Here is a 17,532-nt window from a genome sequence, read left to right on the forward strand (position 1 = left end):
TACTGACTTCGATTTCTTGTTAACTATTCACTTTATTTAATTGAGAGTTCAAACACATTCAAGATAAATAAAGATATACTAAATATATATACTTGATGAAACTGGTGGAAGAATTCCAATTGTGCTTATTTACAATAACTCAATAAGGGATGGTCGCATTTTGTGTATTAATGTGATTACATTAATTATTGTGTATAAAACTCATTACTCTAGCAGGCAATTTCCGATGCTTCTTAGTGGCAAAGAACTTCTCTTTCTTTTGTATTCTCCTATTTAGCAACGTCATAAGTCTATGCGGTCACGTCACTAATTCTAGCGTCCCAAACTAGAGTGCACTATTTCTATTTTTACAAAAAAAACCTTCAATTTATCATAACCGAACACTGTACTAAGTGGGTGGCAGATGGTTTTACAAGTCTCAAGATTCTCTAGAGTAGCCATTGTTGTGTCTACACAAGCATCTCCCGCCCCCCCCCCCCCACATCAGAACTTTTCATACACACACGTCGTTTTTTTTTTTTTTTTAAATAGTAACTCATATCTACGTAAGGAAAGTACTTTTGCCCTATGTTGATAACACCTTTAGTAAAATCACTAAATTTAGAAAGCCTTCAGGACAGAAGACTCAAAAGTAAAGTAGCAATTATACATAAAACACTGAACCATAATCTTCAAATACAAAAACAAAATTTAATAAAATACTCTGAAAGACACAAAGATAAAGGTACATCCCATATGCCAGGACAAGTTTGTACAAATGCTCCCTAGTGCTATTAGAGCATGGAATGGGTTGCCTGAGCTAGCCAGGAAAACCAGTGACTTGGCAGAATTTAGGTCATTGGTTAATATGCATGACTGAATGCATGACGCGTAGGACGTAATCATCTTCTTTTTTTGAAGTAACGTCTGATTTACATAAGATAAGATAAGATCAAATGGTGCTACGTTTAACACTGCAAGCCCACAAAGTTAAATAAGAACACTTATGCATGTCGATGCACGAGACAGTGAAGCCCAGCCTACCTTCGATAAAGTCCAGTAGGGAATCGGCGCCGTAGGCGCTATTATCCCGTTGATGGTTAGAAAGGCTTTTATCCAACCACCAGGCCTGGACATGGGGCTCTTCACCCCTGTCCTGTCTGAGGGCTCCCAACGGTAAACGACCATATCGGTTGAATGGGCCAGACCGGGCCGTGCCGTGTACACAGCGCACCGTCCCCGGTCCTGGGTCCACTCGCTATAAGTGGCCGAGAACAGTGCTAACTGCGGAGAGCTTGTCTCATATTCCTATAATGTTACCAGCCTACAGATCGCTGTGACGTCGAAATATCCGACCCTTTGAAAAAGTTGCACTTAGGATTAAAGAAAAATAAAACACTAACCGAAACACAATGAAAAATACATACACCAGTACGAGAAGAGATATGAGGGCAACCTTTTCTCACGTCACGAAGAAAATACTGAAAAGTCAAGAAATTGTAGACTTGATGAGAGCATGGAACGGGTTGCCTGAATCAGTCAGGAAAACTAATGACTTAGTAGAGTTTGAAATAACTGAAGAGCTAGCGGCCATAGCAGACATGCATGTGCTCAATCAGCGTACTAGAAGGTCTCGTTCTTTTTTATAAAAATTTGTAATAGTGACTTCTGATGGTGTCAGAAGTAGGTTTAGATGCCATATCGGAATGGCAACAAGAGACAATAGAAATGTCGTAATTCCAGTGGAACCAAAAGCTTCCTTAGAAGTATCGTATTATTCACCACGAAAGTCTTTGTGGCAAGGCGTCAAATCTGGACCACGTGATCAAGTTTATAGTATCCAAATAAAACTTCATCAAATCACATGCACAGAAGTTTAAAGAATTTTCTGAAAGAAATAAAATTCGTTCTCTGACACAATCGGTGGTTAAGACAAGAAATGGAATGGTACTAAAAGTGTTGGTTTTTTTTTCTTAAATAAAAAAAATGGAAACTTATATGATACAGAAACGACTAGAAAGCAACTGCTCTCGGGTGAACGACCAGCTTCCTAATTGTGAGATTTGCTATTATATCAGCTTTCACGTCACAATCAACTGAACACCAAACTACAAGTTGACTTCGCATGTATATGCACATAGAACAATCCTTCCAATAAATATTTTATTTAGAAGGTCGGAAGAAAGCATTATGCCTAGGGCTACCGAACACTTGCACGCCCAAAGAAAGACAGAAAGGAGGACAGAAGGTAGGACTACTATTAAACTAAGCATCTTATTTTGTCAGACGGAGTAGCTTTTTGCAGAAGTTCAACATTCCCGCAAACACGTGGAATGAATGTCTCTAGATGTTATACTTCGAAATGGCTGTCACTGAGACTATTCAGAGTCTATTTCTCTCTTTCGTGCTGCGACTTAGCGTTGGTCAACGGAAACACTTTCTCATAAGAAACATTTACAGATCAAGTAGAGCTCTTAGTAAAGGTTTCCTAGAAACAGTTGTGACAGTTTTCCGAGAAAAACCCGATACAAGGTTTCCTAGAAACAGCTGTGATATACTACCACTTGTGTACATAAAGAAAAGTAGTTAAAAAACTTGTCATCCTATTGACTAAGAAGGAGGCGCGGTGGCTGAGCGGTAAAGCGCTTGGCTTCCGAACCGGAGACCGGGGTTCGAATCCTGGTGAAGACTGAGATTTTTAATTTCGGGATCTTCTGGCGCCTCTGAGTCCACCCAGCTCTAATGGGTAACTGACATTAGTTGGGTAAAGTAAAGGCGGTTGGTCGTTGTTAACCGTAGGCCACAGAAACAGATGATCTTTACATCATCTGCCCGATAGACCACAAGGTCTGAAAGGGAAACTTTACTTTACTTTGCTATTGACTAAGACTTGCTTTATTGATCCTTATCGAAATTTGTTGTGATTACTCTTTTCTAATATAGGACGTAGGACGCGACCCCAAAAAGAAGGACATGTCCTCGATTTTGCGGACGTCTGTGAACCCTAATTATATCCACGTCTCATTACACGCGGCTAGCCTACAACAGAGTGATCCATCTTCTATGGCTCGTGAAGGATCATTTCAATAAACGTTTGAAAATCTATATGCGTCATTACTGTCAACCCTGCAACTGGAGTTGATTTGCAAAGCCAGACATTTCTGCTTGACAAATTTCGAGCGATGTAGACAATTGATTTCTACCCGTGTAGCGAGTAGAAACATTTCCGAAAAGGATAATGAAAATGTTTCCAAGTGTTTATGTTTGTGAAGAAGTTTGTTAGAGATACAATAGGCAAAACCCTCCTTTTGTTGCCGCCTCTGATAGGCCTAAAATTCAATTCAGTGCTCTGACTTGGCGTCTCTACATATTGGACATCTGTAGTTTGTTTTAAGAAATTCAAACATTCCACTAATAACTACAGAAGTAGTGGTAGGTAAAAAGCATCTCTAATACAAAATGGTGTATGCTCTATTTTATTTTCTTCTTTGTATCTTTGCTTCGTAAAGCTAAATGCTTCTAGACAAAGGCAGGGCGTCAGCTTCTTTAAACTACAACTGAATCAATGCTACATTAAACAAAATTACATCCAATGGAACAGCCTAACTGGACTTACATTCTGTACAATATTTCAATATTCTATTTTCATCATTTTTGTCTTTGTTCTACACTTATTGTTAATGAATTTAAAAAAAAAACTGTGTCGCTTTGTAGAGCAGACGATTGTTTGGTATGTGTAAAAATAAAATCAACGTTTTAGTCTGAAACGAAATCTGGTCCATTTATCCGTTCTTTTTTGGAGACATTTGAATTTCTAAAATAAATATTCACATGAGATCCCATTTCTTGTTTAATTATGACGCAAACAAAGTTAACCCATTCCCCCCTCTCTTTTTTATTATTAGAAAAAAGAATTACTAAAAGCTTTCAACCCCAAAAAATTGCTTTGTTTTTTTTCCTCCGCATAGTGCAGAGAATTCTTTCACGGGAGGTAATTAAAAATTGTTTGCATGACTTCAAACCAGACGATCTGTGTTTTCTTTTATCTCCAGGAAATTGCAATGTACATATTTCAAGCAAGTGGATTGATTACCCTTCCACACTTGTATGGATCTAGATCTAAGTGCAATGAATTCAATGGGCTTTCTGTAAAAAAAAAAAAAAAAAGCACATTTTATTAAAATTAAATGTTTAAACAAGATTACTTTAATTGGCAGGAAGTTTCCTTTCCATCAGCTATTTAAAGTAAAAAAGAACATATAAAAGGACATATCAATGATAACACACAGGCATAATTACATTAGCGACATACACTCTATTGATTCAACAAAGTAAACAATTTTCTCTCTAAAACACTGACAAACATAAAATTAATTTCTTAATAACTTTTAAATAACACTTTTTTTTTCGAAAACATTTTGGATAGCACTAAAAATCAATGCCATCGGTTGGTCAGACGAATGACAACATCATATAATGACAAGCGAAAGATTGTGGTCAAAATAATATTCAAATAATGGACATTCCGCAAGGGTGTTGTCATGAATTGAATACTTTCAATATTTTATGAGTTAACAACTGCCAGGGAAAGTACAATCAAGGGACACAACCCGGACCTCATTGATTACCAAGAGAGAAAAAAAAAGGCGGAAGTTTCTTGCAGTACATTTGTTTGTGGTATTCAACGGAACACCACAAAAGAATAACTCATATCTTATATATAATAAATTGAAATCATTAAAAATAAGAACACACAGTATATACCAAATTAAATACATACTAGACCAAGAGAATCAGAACAAAGAGGCAGACAGAAAGAGATAGATAGAGAGAGAAGAAATAGCGAGACACAGTATTTAAAATGTGCACTATATAAGAATAATGAGATCATATGAAGATCGACAAAAAGAAATGACAGATACTGCTTACCAAGGGACATGCATCACTCCAACGGATCAGGCGTAGCCAGCATGCTGATACAAGAAAATCACCCGCAGTAAAATATTTTTCTTGCTAGAACCAAGGAAGTGCCTGATTGTGGTTCCCAGTTCCTGATTGTGGTTCCCAAGTTCTCGATTGTTCTTTTCTTACTTCGATTTGTTTCGACCAGGAGAAAATGAACTCCACTGTCTTAATTTACTTCGACCAAAGAACCGTTCCATTGTTTCACTTCTGTCATAAAACAGTGCCGATAGCCAATAGGTGGATATTTGTTTTAGTCGTTTTCTAAAGGAGTATTTTATAGGAATATTGTACTTAAAAAAATGTATGACTAAAACCACAGTGACTTCCCTTGACAAGATGAATACAACAATGTATATTCTGTATGAGACCCTCAATGTAAGTCAGACGCTAGTAACCAGTCTGGTGGTCAGCACTGATGCCAGTGTGATAGAAATGACCAAACAGTTAGACCGGAATGGAACGAGAGTCCACATGTCATTACTGGACATCGCTTACGTCACAGTCACACTGCTAGTGTCCATTATGTCCATCCTTGGATGCTTTGTGATTTTGATTGTCCATTGGTTGTGTCCGGATCTCAGGACGTCCGGGAGGAACATGCTGGTCCATCTGACGATAGCTGACCTACTTACTGCCATTGGAAATGTCTTCGGCGTCACCTGGTAAGTTTTTCAAACAGTTTCGTGTCTTAAAGAAGTCAAACACTTCAGATGTTTATGTCACTGTATGAGACTAGGGTGATGTCCTGCTACTTGGATTGGAAATCATTCCCTCAACAAAAACAAATAACAACATAGTGCATTTATATGGTAAAAGTAAAGTATGTTCCCCTTTCAGACCTTGTGGTCTATAGGGCAGATGATGTAAAGGTCATCTGTCATGTGGGCAGCACAACTAATGTCAGGTACCCATTAGAGCTGGGTGTACTCAGAGGCGCCCGAAGATCCCGAAATTAAAAACCCTAGTCTTCACCAGGATTCGAACCCCGGTCCTCGGCTCGGAAGCCAAGCTTTACCGCTCAGCCACCGCGCCTCCTGCATTTATATGGTTAGGCAACTTTATTACTTAGGGAATCAAAACGGGGGTATAGCTCCTCCTTCGTGATCGAAACGGGGTAACTAGTTAATGACACATCATTTGAAAATACATGTCTTGCTAGATAATGCATAAATGACACTAAAACGACTTCTTTACGATTGTTATTTCAAGTAGCTTATTAACATATAGACGTCAGCAGGTATTGAAAACAAGGTACATCCAGGCAACATCGTGGCGATCTGTGGAAATGCCTGGAATATAAAACATTGCCTCCAGTGGGAGCCCTTCACGTTCTAGACAACAAGCATTGCAAGTGGGGAGGATGAAAGAAATGCTACCTTAAACTATCCCATCCAACATGCTATTTCATAACAGGGACCATAATATGAAGTGATTGCTCTCTGCAAGCTAGTTTAGGTACATTGTAGGAATGCGTAGGAACCCCTCGTGGGCACGGCCTCCGGAATCGGAGAACCCAGGCGGGAGACGTGTCTAACGACAAGGGATAGGTTAAATGATCGGCTTGTTGGTTTGGGAGGTGGCTCTCCTATTCCTGATTTCTGATTAAAATCTTTCCCATTGGCCAAAGGGTCATTAATGGGCGTAAGCTCGACCCTTAACGGACACTCACAGAGGAATTGAAAACTTGTTATATCGTGTTGCTTATTAAAATATTACATCGTCTGGTATTAAAAACATGAGAAAATAGGTTGGTGACTGTTTTGGACTACTGGTATTCCCAAGAAAGTTTCCATAGACTGTGAGAAATGAAAAATTTCTGTGGAAAGCTCCATGTTTATGTGTCACCGTTGTCACATTAGAGAGACGGGAGTAATATATATTCCACTTCAGCTATGTCTTAATATTAATATTCTAGCTAGAATAGTATATACTAATCAGACTCTGTTGTATAATTAGATGAACATCACCAGGCGCTGAAATATAAATTGTTACGAACTTGTCTTGCAGGTATTTGACTATAGAGTCCTTAGACTACACCATGGTCTACTGTTACTTTCACAGTGCACTGACCATTATGTCCAGCATTGCTTCTTTCTTATGGACGGTGGTCATTGCTTGGTTCGTATTCTGGATTTTGATCAGCATGCAACTCTCCTTTTCCAAAAGACAAAAAGGGTATACTATTCTACTTCCTATTGTCTGCTGGGGAGTGCCAGGTATGAGATTTTGGCGGTAAAACTGTTTTTCTGTTTTAAAAGTAGATTTAGATTTAAGTTTCAAAACAGTGTAGAGGTCGGCGAGTAAAAGTAGAACAAAAAAAGATTTATTTTAATAAAAAAACAGCATAAAATGTATTCTACGAAACTTATTTTTGTTATATCCATTCATTGGTATTGCGACTGTATAGAGAATTAGGCGATTACAGTGGCGTAGCTAGGGTGAGGGGAGGAGGGGGGAGAATTCGAAAATCCCCCGAGCCCCCACTTGAGGGGGCCCCCAAATGAGTATTTTTTACAGTAAGAATTAAATATTATGCAAAATGCAGGGGCCCCCAAAGAGGTCCAGTCCCCCCCGGCCCCCAAACGATGGAGAATTTTTAGCTACGCCACTGGGCGATTAGAATTGAAAGAAAGCTTGAGTCAAATCAATGTTCATGTCAAGCTTATATCAAATATTTATGTATATAAATCAATTATTAAGAATTATTTTTCTTTCTACAAAATACTATTAAAGAGTTTAATACAGAGATACAAATACACCAGTGGTCGAAAACTAGAGTGTAAAAGAGTAAGACCAAAAAAAAAGCGATAATAATATGGCGTAAAGGAAAACAAGACAACGCCTAGAGACGTCTATATATATGGGTCTATAAGACAACGCTTATATTATTTCTAGCAGTCCAGCTCATGATTTCTACAGAAGAATGTGCGCAAAATGTTCTTGACTGAAGTTCCACAGGCTCGTGTTCAAAATAGGCCAAATTTTATTTTAAGATGATTGTATTTTGAAAAAGTGTAACGGTCCAACCAGAGTTTTCCCTGTGTGGCCAATTAGCTTGAGATTTTTCCGAAAGATATGCTTAAAATATCAAATTTCTAGGAAAATTGTTAGAGTCGTTTTCGAAATCCAGGGTTCCTGGTTGTAGGTTGCACCCATAAAGACTTTTCAAGTGATCAGAGAAATTAAAAAAAAAGATTTTGAACCAAAAAAAAAAAAAGATTGTCATTTATTTTTTAAAGTTTGAAAGGAAACAATGCAATAGATTTAAAGGGTCAACTTTGGCCGACGTGAATTAATGTTGGGTGATCTTTAGCATGCGTCATAGCTAGACAGTCTAAACAGTAATAAATGTTAAGGTCAATTTGGCAATGTTATTCTACGTAGAAGTCTGTCTGACTGTTACGAGCAATGCCCAGGATCTATGTCCGTCATAATTTCAAGCATATTTTCCAAATTGGTCACCAAACAGGCTAGAACTAAGTAGTAGGCCTACATGAAACAACATCTAGAACTAAGTAGTAGGCCTACATGAAACAACAGGCTAGAACTAAGTAGTAGGCCTACATGAAACAACATCTAGAACTAAGTAGTAGGCCTACATGAAACAACAGGCTAGAACTAAGTAGTAGGCCTACATGAGACAACATCTAGAACTAAGTAGTAGGCCTACATGAGACAACATCTAGAACTAAGTAGTAGGCCTACATGAAACAACAGGCTAGAACTAAGTAGTGGGCCTACATGAAACAACATCTAGAACTAAGCAGTAGGCCTACATGAGACAACATCTAGAACTAAGTAGTAGGCCTACATGAAACAACATCTAGAACTAAGTAATAGGTCTACATGAAACAACATCTAGAACTAAGTAGTAGGCCTACATGAAACAACATCTAGAACTAAGTAGTAGGCCTACATGAAACAACATCTAGAACTAAGTAGTAGGCCTACATGAAACAACATCTAGAACTAAGTAGTAGGCCTACATGAAACAACAGGCTAGAACTAAGTAGTAGGCCTACATGAAACAACAGGCTAGAACTAAGTAGTGGGCCTACATGAAACAACAGGCTAGAACTAAGTAGTAGGCCTACATGAAACAACATCTAGAACTAAGTAGTGGGCCTACATGAAACAACAGGCTAGAACTAAGTAGTGGGCCTACATGAAACAACATCTAGAACTAAGTAGTAGGCCTACATGAAACAACATCTAGAACTAAGTAGTGGGCCTACATGAAACAACAGGCTAGAACTAAGTAGTGGGCCTACATGAAACAACATCTAGAACTAAGTAGTAGGCCTACATGAAACAACATCTAGAACTAAGTAGTAGGCCTACATGAAACAACATCTAGAACTAAGTAGTGGGCCTACATGAAACAACAGGCTAGAACTAAGTAGTGGGCCTACATGAAACAACATCTAGAACTAAGTAGTAGGCCTACATGAAACAACATCTAGAACTAAGTAGTAGGCCTACATGAAACAACATCTAGAACTAAGTAGTAGGCCTACATGAAACAACATCTAGAACTAAGTAGTAGGCCTACATGAAACAACATCTAGAACTAAGTAGTAGGCCTACATGAAACAACTGGCTAGAACTAAGTAGTAGGCCTACATGAAACAACATCTAGAACTAAGTAGTAGGCCTACATGAAACAACTGGCTAGAACTAAGTAGTAGGCCTACATGAAACAACTGGCTAGAACTAAGTAGTAGGCCTACATGAAACAACATCTAGAACTAAGTAGTAGGCCTACATGAAACAACATCTAGAACTAAGTAGTAGGCCTACATGAAACAACATCTAGAACTAAGTAGTAGGCCTACATGAAACAACTGGCTAGAACTAAGTAGTAGGCCTACATGAAACAACATCTAGAACTAAGTAGTAGGCCTACATGAAACAACATCTAGAACTAAGTAGTAGGCCTACATGAAACAACATCTAGAACTAAGTAGTAGGCCTACATGAAACAACAGGCTAGAACTAAGTAGTAGGCCTACATGAAACAGCATCTAGAACTAAGTAGTAGGCCTACATGAAGCAACAGGCTAGAACTAAGTAGTAGGCCTACATGAAACAACAGGCTAGAACTAAGTAGTAGGCCTACATAAAACAACATCTAGAACTAAGTAGTAGGCCTACATGAAACAACATCTAGAACTAAGTAGTAGGCCTACATGAAACAACATCTAGAACTAAGTAGTGGGCCTACATGAAACAACAGGCTAGAACTAAGTAGTGGGCCTACATGAAACAACATCTAGAACTAAGTAGTAGGCCTACATGAAACAACATCTAGAACTAAGTAGTAGGCCTACATGAAACAACATCTAGAACTAAGTAGTAGGCCTACATGAAACAACATCTAGAACTAAGTAGTAGGCCTACATGAAACAACATCTAGAACTAAGTAGTAGGCATACATGAAACAACATCTAGAACTAAGTAGTAGGCCTACATGAAACAACATCTAGAACTAAGTAGTAGGCCTACATGAAACAACTGGCTAGAACTAAGTAGTAGGCCTACATGAAACAACATCTAGAACTAAGTAGTAGGCCTACATGAAACAACATCTAGAACTAAGTAGTAGGCCTACATGAAACAACATCTAGAACTAAGTAGTAGGCCTACATGAAACAACAGGCTAGAACTAAGTAGTAGGCCTACATGAAACAGCATCTAGAACTAAGTAGTAGGCCTACATGAAACAACAGGCTAGAACTAAGTAGTAGGCCTACATGAAACAACAGGCTAGAACTAAGTAGTAGGCCTACATAAAACAACATCTAGAACTAAGTAGTAGGCCTACATGAAACAACAGGCTAGAACTAAGTAGTAGGCCTACATGAAACAACTGGCTAGAACTAAGTAGTAGGCCTACATGAAACAACAGGCTAGAACTAAGTAATAGGCCTACATGAAACAACATCTAGAACTAAGTAATAGGTCTACATGAAACAACATCTAGAACTAAGTAGTAGGCCTACATGAAACAACATCTAGAACTAAGTAGTAGGCCTACATGAAACAACATCTAGAACTAAGTAGTAGGCCTACATGAAACAACATCTAGAACTAAGTAGTAGGCCTACATGAAACAACTGGCTAGAACTAAGTAGTAGGCCTACATGAAACAACAGGCTAGAACTAAGTAGTAGGCCTACATGAAACAACATCTAGAACTAAGTAGTAGGCCTACATGAAACAACTGGCTAGAACTAAGTAGTAGGCCTACATGAAACAACAGGCTAGAACTAAGTAGTAGGCCTACATGAAACAACATCTAGAACTAAGTAGTAGGCCTACATGAAACAACAAGCTAGAACTAAGTAGTAGGCCTACATGAAACAACTGGCTAGAACTAAGTAGTAGGCCTACATGAAACATCATCTAGAACTAAGTAGTAGGCCTACATGAAACAACATCTAGAACTAAATAGTAGGTCTACATGAAACAACAGGCTAGAACTAAGTAGTAGGCCTACATGAAACAACATCTAGAACTAAGTAATAGGTCTACATGAAACAACATCTAGAACTAAGTAGTAGGCCTACATGAAACAACTGGCTAGAACTAAGTAGTAGGCCTACATGAAACAACATCTAGAACTAAGTAGTAGGCCTACATGAAACAACATCTAGAACTAAGTAATAGGCCTACATGAAACAACATCTAGAACTAAGTAATAGGTCTACATGAAACAACATCTAGAACTAAGTAATAGGTCTACATGAAACAACATCTAGAAATAAGTAGTAGGCCTACATGAAACAACAGGCTAGAACTAAGTAGTAGGCCTACATGAAACAACAGGCTAGAACTAAGTAGTAGGCCTACATGAAACAACATCTAGAACTAAGTAATAGGTCTACATGAAACAACATCTAGAACTAAGTAGTAGGCCTACATGAAACAACAGGCTAGAACTAAGTAGTAGGCCTACATGAAACAACATCTAGAACTAAGTAGTAGGCCTACATGAAACAACATCTAGAACTAAGTAATAGGCCTACATGAAACAACATCTAGAACTAAGTAATAGGTCTACATGAAACAACATCTAGAACTAAGTAATAGGTCTACATGAAACAACATCTAGAACTAAGTAATAGGTCTACATGAAACAACATCTAGAACTAAGTAGTAGGCCTACAGGAAACAACATCTCAGAGGCTTCTCTTTCAAATCTTGCATTTTTGTTTCCAGCCGTCATAGCTTTGAGTGCAGTGGGTCTCAATGTTCTGGGCTATGACCACAATCTTTCCCAAGCCAGTTGGTGCTGGATAAATCCAGAGAATGAGCACGCTCTGATGTGGATGTTTATCTCGGGCAAAGCCTGGGAGCTTGGCACCTGTATCTCCACCTTTTGTTTGTATGGTGCCGTCAAGATTTTATTGTTTCAACAGGTAACAAACTTGTTTTGTCTTGAATGTGTTTCAACAGGTAACAAACTTGTTTTGTCTTGAATGTGTCTCAACAGGTAACAAACTTGTTTTGTCTTGAATGTGTCTCAACAGGTAACAAACTTGTTTTGTCTTGAATATGTCTCAACAGGTAACAAACTTGTTTTGTCTTGAATGTGTCTCAACAGGTAACAAACTTGTTTTGTCTTGAATGTGTCTCAACAGGTAACAAACTTGTTTTGTCTTGAATGTGTCTCAACAGGTAACAAACTTGTTTTGTCTTGAATGTGTCTCAACAGGTAACAAACTTGTTTTGTCTTGAATGTGTCTCAACAGGTAAACTTAGTTTGTCTTGAATGTGTCTCAACAGTAAACTTGTTTAGTTTTGAATGTGTCTCAACAGGTAACAAACTTGTTTTGTCTTGAATGTGTTTCAACAGGTAAATCACAATTTAATTCATTATGAACCATTAGGATATTGAGGTCAAGTCAAAAGTCGCTGACGTCATTTAACGATTGTTCAAAGAAATATAGACAAAGACAATTCTAGGTTCTAGAAAACAGGATTAGAAAAGTCTAAATAGAAGAAGATTTGTATGGTCGGGGTCCTTGAAGGTCTTGTGAAGTAATAATAGCAGTAGGAGCAGTTAAAAAAATAGAAGTGAAGTGATGATCAGTTGAAACAACTTGTTTGTATTGTTGAGTTTGGGGGGAGATTCATTGAAATTGTGAGAATTTAAAATCAAAACTTATTCGGTGTTGTGGAACTATGGATTGGAAACATTTGTTCAAAACATTTTAATAAAGTGATAAAGGATTTATTGGATTTTGTTCAGTGATTCTTTCATCAATCCTCAGCGTGCGTTTGTGTTGGTGTCATTGAATAAATAGAGACAAAGAAAATTAGGCATTGTGTTAACTGCACGATCCTATAGTAAGACCACAATGTCACATTGACACACCATAAAGTTACACTAGGATTAATCGCCGTTTTGGTCACTTTACCTCATTGAGCTACAATGCTACTCTCCAAAGAACATGTCACTTTGTAGGGAAGTTTGCTAGTTGACTTGCGTAGTCTATATGTTTGCTTTAGGCTGTAATTAATTTCCTGGCTGGCTAGAGGGCTCCCAAAGGCAGACCCCGAATGCGATGGATTGATGATGCAGAAACAGATCTGAAGCAGCTTGGAGTCAGGGCATGGAGACGAAAGGCTCAGGAGAGATCTGAATGGAAGGATGTGTTGAAGTAGGCCAGAGCCCTCCATGGGCTGTAGCGCCACTGGGATGGATGGATGGATGGCTAGAGTAGTGTTTTAATCTTTGCGTCTTTCTGGGTGTTTCTCATTGCTAACAGAAGTTAGAATCTGCTATGACATTTAGACAACATGTTCTCATTGTTGTCAGTTCAGTGAAGATAATGTGTGATATCTCGACTAACACTTCTCTTATTTTATCTCTCGCTATTTCATTTATCTGCAGGCCAAGAAACGTTCAACTTTGACCTCCAGGACCGACAGACGTACGGAGAAAGCAAACATTAAACTGACTTTTGTTCCTATTGTGTTCCTCGTCATCAGAATTTGGGGAACAATACGCTTTCTCATTGGCTGTTACGCACACGAGTTTGCCAGCTCCTCTGCTGCTGATTGGATAACTATATTGCAGGTCATATTTATGAATAGGATACAAATATTCTATATTAATTGCTGAAGTTCTTATATTTTTATATTTTAAATTGACTTATAAAGACATGAATTGGATATCTTTAAAATTACGAGATTTTGCTTTGTGTTATTTTGAGACTCTTCAGCAGCGACATCTATGTATTCATTCTAATTAGGTCCATGAAGTCCATAAATTGTACTCCTTGGCTAAGATTCTTGGCAAAGTACACGCGTACGGCTGAAAATTGTCAAGTGTGAAAGCGTCCATTTGGTGTGACGTAGGTAGGCCACCGAAGCCAAAGCACCGTACGAGGACCGTCGAGTTGAATGGCAAGAACGGGTTTTCGCGGGCACGCTACTCTGCCTCATCGTGGCGCCCGCGTGGAAACGACCAATAGAGGAAGTGGTTAGGCTAAATGGGTAGCAACACAAGACTCCCGTGGAGTTGCCCACGGGTAGACGAGAGTCAACCCATTGCACGGGCGGATTTGCAAAAAAGTCCCCACAAACACGTCACACATCCATGCGCTGTTCCTCAAAGGGACCGTTACATAAATGGCGGGTCCCGCACAGCTAGCTTGGTACAACGAAGGAAAATGGCGGAGGCTCCCGGTGCCCTCGGTCTTCGGCCATGTGCAGCCAAGCATGCGTCGGAGGCCAAAGGCATTGGAAACAGCAATGCTTTACATTGACTCGGGTCTCTCTCAAACAGAACTGTGTTCTCACAGGTTGTTTTTTTTTACTGTTTGGCGCCCAAACAGGTTTTTTTTTCAAACTTAGGGTTCGAAGAGCCTTCGGCTCAACCCTTGGACATCAACAAGAACGGGTGTTTCAAAGCATTGTTCTGCCGTTTTACCATCAGGGCGTCATATATAGCTCCCATACCCCCCTTCACGGCTTCAGCTTTCTTATTTTGTTTGCCACTTGGCGAAGTGTGATGTGAAAGCGACCGAACATGTATGTCATTCTAAAACAACAAAATAAAAAAAAATAATTAAAAAACAAAGCTTATATAAGGGGAAAACGCTCAATTACTGGCATTTCCACTCACTACTGTAAGATTTATTCCATATTTTTGATGTAAAACACAATTAATTAATCATCACTAATTAATTAACTAATTGGTTACATTTTTTTATTGATTCTTGTGATGTCATCGGCAATGAATAAGTGTGCAAAGTTTCAACTTGACAATGGGTGGGAGAAAAAAACGCAGACTGTGTGAGTTAAAATAAGATTTGTATAAATCAATGTAATCTAGATTAACACCAACATTTCTGGAACTCTCTCCAGGGTGCAGGAGACAGTGCTCAAGGCTTCGCCAATTTCGTCATGTACATTTTTACCACCAAGAAAATTCGACATCGTATCTTTTACTTCTGCTCCGGCACTAACAGAGATTTAGTAGCAACTGGTAAAAGTCAGTATAAAAGAAGTTGCAAAGCAGAAGGAGGTCAACATGGAGTTCATTGCATAGCCAAATCATTTGACGAGTGAAACCCAGGAAACGTTTGAAACATAGTTTTTGTTTCACAAAGAGTTATAACTTTGGTGCTCTTGAAATAGTCGTCTGCTAAAACGAGACCAATGGACGTCTGCTAAAACAAGAAAGCTAGTGTAACCTTCTTTGTAAATGCACTGTCATGTGTTTGTTTTTTTAAATATACTCTTTAAATTTATGCATCATGTAAAATGTGGACTTGTCTAAACATGTCAAGTCTGGACAAGAAATAGTTCAAGGCAAAAGACGTCTGCAATGTTGAGATAGCACGCCTTGAAGCATTTGGTCAAATGAGAAGCCAAAAAACTTTTGTAATAGTAATCAGCAGTCTTAAACGTCACTCTAGAGTTCAGATGTCAGGACGAGTGAGGCCCGAGGTTTCCAGCTCCCGTGGCCTCATCGTAGCGCCTAAGTGGAATCCTCTAGAAGTGGAAACTTGACAGGCCAATAACTTGTAGCGAACAAGGCCTTCGTCGGATTACCATGTCGAAGCTTTTTTTTTTTTTTAAATCTAACTTGGATGGAACATATGCCACTAAGTCCGCCTCGCCGTTCGGATAGGGAACGTCATTATCACTTGGCAGCTAGATTGGCGGTCCTTCCACGGCGTTGTGACGGATACAATGTAGGAACATGAAGTGGTTAGCATGGTCCCTGACTGCTTATGGCCCGAAACGGGGACCGTGCGATGCGTACATGCCACGCCACAGCAGCTTTATAAAATGTTCGTTGCTCGTGGAACTTTCTGACAGGACTGAAGAGCGTCCGGTCTACGTCTGTGATCTACGTCTGTTTGCTGTATAAAATCCTTTCCAAAGGTCATTGAACTATGACTGACGAGAGATTTAGGTCACTTTGATGACATCTGTGGTCTTAATGTTGAAACTTAGCCCTTGAGGTTTAAAATGGAGTGATCCTGATGAGAACTGGTTCTGTGTTTATTGAAGTAAAAAGACACATGGTCTAACACCTGCAGCTAAGTGTTCACGTATCTCAGAGCTTTTGTAGTGCTCAAATGTTGGTGTTTTTTTTAAACATTCTGCTATATACAAAACATAGATAAGGACAAATTCTGGCCTAATTATGTCCCTTGTAAATAAAAGCGAGTCGCACTATTCTTTCAGTTTTGTAACATTCCCCACACATACATCTCACAACGCTCTCTGCTCCCAGTGTCGTCCAGTAAGCTCTCTCTAACCCTTTCCTCTAATGCTATAGAAGTTAGATTCCTATAGCTCGCATTCCTATAAGAGAAAATAATATCTACAGCCAAATGAAGAGTTCAGATCAAACCTGATACAGAAAACCGGAAACCAGGCAGTTGGAAAGAACATATTAGCATTATTTTCTCTGTCATATATTTTACCGAAAATGTATGCATTGAACATTTTTTTGTTTTGTTACAGAAGTAAGTGTAGGTTAAAAAAATAATGAAAATGTAACAGAATATCAAATGTAAAATTAAACAAAAGTGAAACAAATTAGGATTACAATTAAATGACTTCAAATGTGTTGAAATTAACTTTTCACATGTAAATAATGAGCGAGTCTGGTGTGAATGTACATTTTGTTTTTTTTATAGTTATAATATTTTGTTTGGTGTAATGCACAAATTGTAAAACAAATTTCCTTACGGACAATAAAGATTTTTATTATTATTGGACTCAACGATATTTTTACTATGGCTGCCTGTAGCAAACAGCACACAATATATAGGTATGTGAGCAGGGAGCCCCTACATCAATTCTCCGAATTTACTTTCGTAACTTCAATTTGGGAATTTAAAGGCACCAGGCAATTCTTCAATAAATCTTGAGCTGAACAATAAATAACATATCTGGTGACTTGTCTTCTTTTTGCGGACATATTTCTTAATTATGATGCACTTCCAGGTCAAGTGTCATTCAATCTTACTGCGACTTTATTGGTATGAATAACGTTGGAACTAATTGAACTTTGATTACTTCCCTTAGTTTGAGAGATTTAACCACAGAAAACAAATA

At 38.5% G+C, this 17,532-nt stretch overlaps 1 protein-coding gene across 1 annotated transcript; it reads left to right on the top strand.

The window, feature by feature from the left end:
* The first annotated feature begins 4,651 nt into the window (after positions 1-4,651).
* On the top strand, positions 4,652-17,365 carry LOC129924783 (G-protein coupled receptor 157-like). Its single transcript, XM_056021678.1, has 5 exons — positions 4,652-5,606; positions 6,952-7,160; positions 12,166-12,365; positions 13,844-14,029; positions 15,322-17,365. Exons 1-5 carry the CDS (start codon positions 5,248-5,250, stop codon positions 15,523-15,525), a joined length of 1,158 nt encoding a protein of 385 aa, XP_055877653.1. The 5' UTR covers positions 4,652-5,247; the 3' UTR covers positions 15,526-17,365.
* Positions 17,366-17,532: the final 167 nt, after the last annotated feature.

Source organism: Biomphalaria glabrata, chromosome 1, assembly GCF_947242115.1.
Source record: "Biomphalaria glabrata chromosome 1, xgBioGlab47.1, whole genome shotgun sequence".
Classification (NCBI taxonomy): Eukaryota; Metazoa; Mollusca; class Gastropoda; family Planorbidae; genus Biomphalaria; species Biomphalaria glabrata.

Bases quoted from the DNA above. Each gene is read 5' to 3' on its own strand.
- LOC129924783 (XM_056021678.1), top strand. From the start codon at position 5,248: ATGACTAAAACCACAGTGACTTCCCTTGACAAGATGAATACAACAATG. The intron at 5,607-6,951 runs GTAAGTTTTTCA...CTTGTCTTGCAG, and splicing joins AATGTCTTCGGCGTCACCTG to GTATTTGACTATAGAGTCCT. The intron at 12,366-13,843 runs GTAACAAACTTG...ATTTATCTGCAG, and splicing joins AGATTTTATTGTTTCAACAG to GCCAAGAAACGTTCAACTTT.